The sequence below is a fragment of the Trematomus bernacchii genome, unplaced genomic scaffold (genome assembly GCF_902827165.1).
Source record: "Trematomus bernacchii unplaced genomic scaffold, fTreBer1.1, whole genome shotgun sequence".
Lineage (NCBI taxonomy): Eukaryota > Metazoa > Chordata > Actinopteri > Perciformes > Nototheniidae > Trematomus > Trematomus bernacchii.
This window is the reverse complement of record NW_022987581.1, coordinates 1,741,027-1,749,080: the sequence shown is the minus strand read 5'-3', so window position 1 is coordinate 1,749,080 and position 8,054 is coordinate 1,741,027. Positions and strand designations below refer to the sequence as shown.

At 39.1% G+C, this 8,054-nt stretch overlaps 1 protein-coding gene across 1 annotated transcript in view; it reads left to right on the top strand.

Annotated features, from left to right (window-relative positions):
- The first annotated feature begins 242 nt into the window (after nt 1–242).
- The window catches only part of rtbdn (retbindin), a 17,242-nt gene continuing 9,430 nt past the window's right edge, over nt 243–8,054 (top strand). The window contains exons 1-5 of the mRNA XM_034127038.1: nt 243–451; nt 2,392–2,571; nt 3,145–3,244; nt 4,791–4,919; nt 6,902–6,998. Coding sequence (XP_033982929.1) covers nt 2,412–2,571; nt 3,145–3,244; nt 4,791–4,919; nt 6,902–6,998 — 486 coding nt within the window. The 5' untranslated portion in view covers nt 243–451; nt 2,392–2,411. The remainder of the gene's footprint in view (nt 452–2,391; nt 2,572–3,144; nt 3,245–4,790; nt 4,920–6,901; nt 6,999–8,054) is intronic.

The following is an 8,054-nucleotide window of genomic DNA, read 5'->3' as shown; positions in this document are numbered from 1 at the left end:
TGACCCTCAGACTGGGGGTGACTGAGGAGAGGGTGAGGACAGGTGTGACTCAGCAGCACCTGAGCACGATCAAGGGCAACACATCCTTTTATATTGCACTGTTTATATGTAGTGCATGGGCTTTGGAAGGAAGGCTGTCAACAAGGAGGATTTGGTCAACATCTCAGGGGGGGATTAGGAAGGAGGGAGTCTTTTCTATGTGTGCAAAAAGGGGGAGGGAGATAGAGAGAGGACTTCCCAGCATGGGGGGAGAGAGAGGGAGGGGGTGAGTTGCCTCGTTCGAAAGGGACTGAAATGTCCTTCATATAAACCGGTGACAAAGTGGCGAGCAGCGGCCACACAGACAGCAGGAGACCGAGCACCGAGCAGCCGCTAGATCCGCAGCGACACACCGGGGAGAAACACCCGAGAGGAAGCAACTAATCCGGAGCATTCATCACAACACCGACAGGTAACAATAATAAATGCACGACGATTTGAACAGTTTTATTCGACAGCTTGTCAGACGTATTATCACATTTCGAATGATCTTTATTAACAGGTGTATACGAGGACAGTGCGTTAACATAATGTGTTGCTACGGATGAAACAACAAGTGCTTTACAGTCAAATTTAAAACTCATTAATAAGCAACACCAGACTCCATCGAAAAAAGAGAGTTTTTTTTACACCTGCGTGTTTTCTACTTGGTAACATGTTTACATATACATAAAAGTTATTGTTGTGTTGTAAATAATAACGCTTAAATAAATGTACGTTATCATTTTGGAAATACGAAGAAGTTGCTTTTTTAGTTTTAATTTTCAAGGTTAAGCGAGCTGATTTTTTGGGTGGAATATTGTATACAAAAATACATTTGAATTACCTCGAAGTAGCATTAGATACGGTTTAAAACTGGAAGGTGAAAGTAGTGTAATGCACCATTTGTATTTTTGTTTATTTAGCGTATATCTCGGATTATTTAATGTATTTGTTATTTTTTGTTGGAGTTTTTCCTCCTGATTTTGTGAGGTTTATATATTATATACATATTTTTCCATATATGTATGACTATATAACGTAGAGGATAGTCACCTTATTTTTCCTGAATATATGAAATGCATCCTCTATCTTTGTTGTGAGAAATCTGGGCTTCACTGGACTCTTTTATTGATTTTATTGAACTTTTATTCCAGAAATTACGTATTTTTTCTCGAAAATACATGATTTTCTTACATCTAAGAATTGTGTATTTGTTGTGTTCAATCAGGGCTACATCAAATTATTTTATTCATTTATTTTGCTATTTTTTCAAGTATTTTCTCATGATTTTATAACAGCTAAGAATATTATCTATTTCTCCTTAAATGTCTGAAACACATCCCATATCTTTGTTGTGTCAAATCAAGGACTATACTAACTGGACTATTTCTTATTTATGTTTATTTATTTACGGGAATTTGTGACTTCAAGTGTATCTCACAGATATATAACGTTATAACCCCATCATGTGTGTTCTCCTGTAGTGTGTGAAATGTGTCGTATATCCTTGTTGTGTAGATTCAGAGCAACGTGTCCAGGTCCATTCAGCCAGATTTGTTTAATTCTGGTTATCGAGGCTACACATCGGCCATCCGCTTGTCAGATTAAACAACTACGCATTTGTGCACGGTGCTCCAGTCTCACCTAATTAGACTCAGCCTCTACTGGGTCACCACATGCAGAGCTCACACGGAGATAAACAGCCTGTAAACCTGAAGACTGAGGCGTGAGAATAACCCAGATTAGGATTTTACATCCAACGTGTTTTAAAAAAAAATCGTGTACAGGTAGCTACACTACAGTAGGTAGTTCTTCTTTGGATGTCATATATGTGTTCTATTAAACAGGCAATCATCCCTACATTAATGGGAATGCAGGTTAATAAAAGTAAACTCAATTAACCAAATAATTTATTTTATAGTATGTTTTTTTTCTTTTTATAAAAGCCAAAACTAACATCTATTTAATTTATTTAATTTTTTATTTAATTTTTTATTTATTCTTTAACTGTTTTGTCTTTTCTTGTCAACTTCCAGAGGTGGAAAAAGTAGTAATACACAAAAAAAATACTCACGTTAAAGTTCTGCAATTAAAATGTTGAGCCTCAATTTAACAAAAGTTATTGACGTCAAAATATACATAAAGTACCAAAGGATACAAGTTATTTATTTTTAGTATTTGCTAAATATCTGAATCTGTAAAGTGACTAAAGCTGTCAGATAATGCATTAAAATGAAAATACTTAGTGAAGAACAAGTACCTCAAAATTGTACTTAAGTACAGTACTTTAAATGCACTTCAATATTTCAGTCAGGTGAGAATATGCTGTTTCTAATCTGCCTCTGTCCATTGTGCTGAACTCTTTTCCAGACCTGTGATTGGCTGTAGAGATGGGTGTCACCTCTCGTCCACTGCTATTGGCTGGAGCTTATCTGTTGGCCGCTCTGATTGGTGGAGCCCACTCAGAGGGGGTGTGTCTTCAAGACGCTAAGCACAAGGCCACGCCCAGTCCAGAGCCCAACCTGACGGAGTGTGGGCTGTACGCTGACAGTGAGTGGATTTACAGAGCCTTTAAGTACTTATACTTCTCTGTAAAAGTACTCCATTACAAGTAAAAGTACCGCATTGAGAATGGTAGGCTACTTAAGTACATATATTAACAAAATATTAGATATATTAATATAAAAGTAGTCTACTCTAAGCAGAAACATATAATAAAAAATAGTCAAATACATTAAATAAATAATTAGAAGCAGAACATTTTCACTTTTGAGGAGTTGTCTTAATACAAAAATCAGATATTATCAAAATACTTTTTAAGGTGTACTAAAATATAATGTGTGCTAGTTTAATCAACATCATAATATCATTTATTTTACAAATATTTTATATGTTATGTGTGTAGAAATCAGAATTTCTGGAGAAACTAATGATTGATCTGTAAAGTACTTAAAAAATACTTAAGTGCAGTCACCTTAAATGTGTATTTTAGTATAGTACTTGACTACATGTACTTAGTAACAGCTCACCCCTGGAAACACTGCATGTTTGATGGTGTAAAGAAAGACACCCTGTGGTGATAATATCTCCCGACTGACTGCATGTGTTTCCTGTGGTTGACAGACAGCTGCTGCACAGAAGAAGACATTCCGGACGTCTCCCATGTTCCCTCGGCTCTCAACAAGAACAAACCCTGGGACAAGTGCGGTCCTCTGAGCTCTGAGTGAGTGTCACAGCCTCTGATTAACACTGATTTCTATTAACATCCATCACATCACTATCTGTAAACACACAAAGGATTATGGCGATTGAAAAAACATTGAGATTAAATCTGTCTGTGATCAAGATTAAGACGTGCTTTATTTATCCCAAATTCATTTATTCAGTCTTGTGTTATTCTACTTTACATTTCACACATAGGCCCACAATACACATATGCACAAACAATACCTGTACACATGCATACATAAAGTAAAAGGGCTGCAAATGGTTCAGCTACTGGGAGAAGTTGGGGACTCGATGCCTTGCTCAAAGACACCTCATTAGTGCCTAGCAGGAAAACTTTACAGCTACCATTTCGCACTTTGTACATGGTCCGAACGGGAGTTGAACCAATGACGCTTCGCTTTCCAAGACAAGTCCCTACAGACTGAGCTTCGACCGCCAAATATGATATTAACAGAGCTACACTCCATTGGATAGTTGTTCCAATGAAGACAAGCTAATACAAAGCATAACAAAACTAACATCAACGACTTTAGAGTGGTGCAGTGATGACGTACCCAACGTTAGCGTTATGCTATAAATATCACGGTCACATGACTTCACGCCACCACCGCTAAGCTAAAGGTGGCTAATGTTGGGCTATAAAGGAACTACAGCACGGTCACATGACTTCACGTCACCACCGCTAAGCTAAAGGCGGTTAATGTTGGGCTATAAAGGAACTACAGCACGGTCACATGACCTCACGTCACCACCGCTAAGCTAAAGGCAGCTAATGTTGGGCTATAAAGGAACTACAGCACGGTCACATGACTTCACGCCACCACCGCTAAGCTAAAGGTGGCTAATAGAGTGCCACAGTGACGCGTCCTAAAACCCGGAAGTAAGTTAGCATTTTACCACTTCCGGTTCCTTCGATAAAAAACCAATGCAATTTCTCCATAGGATTTTGGAAAATAGCTTGAAATAAGGTCTGTGGTTGACACAAATTGAAGAGACAGATCACGTTTTGTTCAGCCAGATAATATCCACATGTCTACCCTACTTTTATAATTTTATAATCATAAATCTTATCGATAGATTTATGATCGCGTTTTAGGACGCATCACTGTGGCACTCTATGTTGGGCTATAAAGGAACTACAGCACGGTCACATGACTTCACATCACCACCGCTAAGCTAAAGGCGGCTAATGTTGGGCGTGATGACGTTTAGTTATCTCATTTAGACACTTGTTAGCAACCGCTTTTTTTAAATCCACCAGTGGGGGATTTACTGACGTGTTTTATGTGGTAGAAAAAAAATCTCTTCAGCTTGTGTTAACCACAGACCTTAAAAAAACCCATTGACTTCCAGAAAAGGGAACCCAAATGACCAAAATACTGACTCATTTCCCATTTGTACGACTCATTCCTGCATCACCTTTAACTGCCTTGGGACCATTTCCACTCCGTCATCCCTCCCAGGGTCAATGAAGGTTTAAACACTGATGTCATAATGTTAGTACTAACCCCCCCCCCCCCCCCCCCCCCTTCTCTCTTTAGGTGTGAAGGTTTCCTGAAGCGAGTGTCATGTTTCTACCGCTGCTCTCCGGACGCCGCGCGCTGGCCTCACCCTCAGAGACGCTCCTACATCCAGGCGGTGCCGCTCTGCCACAGCTTCTGCAGGGACTGGTGAGGCTGCCAAAACACATTTATATAATATATAATGAAGCTAATTACCCATGGTCCCTAGGCCTAGCCATTCGTTAATGTTAGAAAAATCTCACTGGTCACCGGCTTGAGCTTCAATCTCAGGATCCATGTGTTTCTGATCCTCTCCAGAATGGAAGTAGTCATCACATACAGAGCATCAACTAGTTCCTGAACAGTGTCCTTCACATGCTGATATCCAAGAGAGGGAGTTACACAGTCACAAGATGGAGGAATAGAAAGCAGTATTCAATGTTTACTTCAGATTAGCTCCACGTCAGAAATGATCATGCTTGTCATATGTCTATCTCCATAGAGGCTGAATCATCATGTTAATCACATAGCTATCATATGCCTAAAACAGTCCTGATGCTCTTCTAGGTAATCATACATCCTGTCATGTACACAGCTACAGTTGGGATACCTTTGTTATCATGTGTACTCTCATATTGGAAGAGGACATTCAGTGTTTTCCCAACACTGCCAAAACACATTTCGAATCACATCTAAATCAAGATCGGTATCTGTCCCCGTTCACCTATAAGCGCTGTCAGGAGAGAGATTACGGCTCGGTGTAACGGCGTTCTGTGCTCAGACAGAGTGTCCCATTAACAGCATAATGGCTCAGGGAAGGCCAAGGTTACATATATTAGTCCTGTTTTACAAAGTAGGGTACAACAATGTACAGCAGCAAAGGGGATTCCTGTCAACATGAGAAACTGTTTCATATCATGGTTGCCTTGTTGCAGGGGTTGTTGTCATGAAAAAAATATGAGAACTGCCTTTTATACTATCTTTTTGTTTACAATGAACACATTTAGGAGCGCTTCAGCAGCCTTGAGTTTGAGATGATTGATACCACTTTTCTGTTGGTACAATAGACTGTTCTTAGATGGGGACTTCATAGTTAGTGTGACGTCATTCATTGGTTTTTAGTGTTGTCTTTTGAAGTCTTGAATTTGGCATTTTAGCTGGCATTTTGTTTATTTAAGTGACAATAGTTGTCTTAGCTGGTACAAGCTAAAGCTAGCGCTACCTAGCTAGTATGGTTAGCAAGGTTTAGTCACAAAGACACATACTTAAAACAAAATGTAGATTACTAGCTGAGTCCTTAACATATTTCTTTTGTAGGCTACTACTGAACAAATGCCTACTTAAAGGTGGGGTAGGTAATTCACTTCAGAAACACTTGTTGTTATATTCCATGGAATGCTCGTAACATCCCGATAGCAATGAATATATAAAATGCTTTGACAATAAATACATTAAAAAATGTCATCTGTGGAAGTCGTGGCGCTGTAAAAAGCACGACCAATCATCTGAGCCGGCCCGGCTAAAATAACTGGATGGCCTACCTGCCTGTCAGCCTTCCATCTCGTGCACAAACTTATCTCGTGCCCTCATTGGTCATGTGCGCGTTCGTGTGTGTTGGAGGAGGGGCTCGATAAGGAAGTCTGAAGGAAGGGGCAGATTTTTTCCGGTTGTGTATTTTCAAATTCTAGCGCACTCGAGCTGGTTTCTCCATTCTTACCTACCCTACCTTTAACTATGTTAACTAGTTGTTTTTAAACTTTGGTTTTCGTAGGGATTAATCTCGAAGGATATGAAATGTTTACTAAATATTAAATAAAGTGAGATTCAGAGGGGCTGGCAGGTGGATTTTGTTAATCTTGCACGGAGTTCGGCTTGCTTTTGGATCCCCATGTTGGAAACATGGGGATCCATGCTTAGCTTAGCTTAGCTTAGCTTAGCTTAGCTTAGCTTAGCTTAAAGACTGGAAGTCTTTAAGCTAAGCTAAGCTAACTGTCGCTTAATATTTGGCATATGAACTAATTCTGCATAAAAGCTGCACCCCAGTTCTTTGGTAGACAACCAGAATCTCAGGAATACATCTTACAATGTGAGATTTACAGTTGAGTGTTTTGCCATTATTTAATTTAGAGATTTGCCGTGTGTTTCTTCAGGTTTGACGCCTGCCGGATGGACATGACGTGCGCTCGTAACTGGGCCAGAGACCCCCGGGGACAGAACTGCACTGGAACCTGTGTGTCCTATCAGCAGGTGAGCTGTGATTGGTTGCTTACATAACATGGACCCTTGTGTTTGTCATCAGTAGAAATCAGACATTTTGAGTGTTTGTGTGCCACATGGCTTTCTGGGGGATATTTCCATCTCTTCAGCACTTCTAAAACGTGAAATGGCATTACATTTAGACGAGAAAGTCACGTTCCCCCGAGAATATAAGGCAATTAGTTCAAATGTATCATACACCTTCTTTTTATGACCATATGCAGAGGAGGAAGAAGTACTCAGGTCTTGTACTTGAGTAAAAGTAGAAGTACTCATATCGTGTACTTGAGTAAAAGTAGAAGTACTCAGATCTTGTACTTGAGTAAAAGTAGAAGTACTCATATCGTGTACTTGAGTAAAAGTAGAAGTACTCAGACCTTGTACTTGAGTAAAAGTAGAAGTACTCAGATCTTGTACTTGAGTAAAAGTAGAAGTACTCAGATCTTGTACTTGAGTAAAAGTAGAAGTACCAGAGTGTAGGAATACTACAGTAAAAGTCCTGCATTCAAAATGTTCCTCAAGTAAAAGTAGAAAAGTATTCTCATCAAAATATAGTGAAAGTAGCGACAGTAAAAGTAGTCATTGTGCAGATTGGTCCATTTCAGAATAATATATATGATATGTTTTATAATGATTGATCATTAAAGTGTTCTCAAAGCTGGTAAAGGTGCAGCTAGTTTGAATGACTTTGTATACTGCAGGGGTAGCTTGTGAATTTACTCCAGGTGGAACTAAAGTCTGATTTAACACTTGATTATATTTCACATCATTCATCCACATCTGTGAAGTAACTAAAGGTATTAAATACATGTAGTGGAGTAAACGTACACCATGTACTTCTGAACTGTAGTGGAGTAGAAGTACAACGTAGCATAAAATGGTATCTAAAAATTATACTTAAGTACTGTACTTGAGTAAATGTACTTAGTTACTTCCCGGCTCTGACCACATGCTGCAATAATAATGACATTTCCACCAGTTGTACTTTGTCTAAAGTGTTAATCATAGACTGTATAAAATAAGTGGTAATGCCATTGTTTGAGTGTT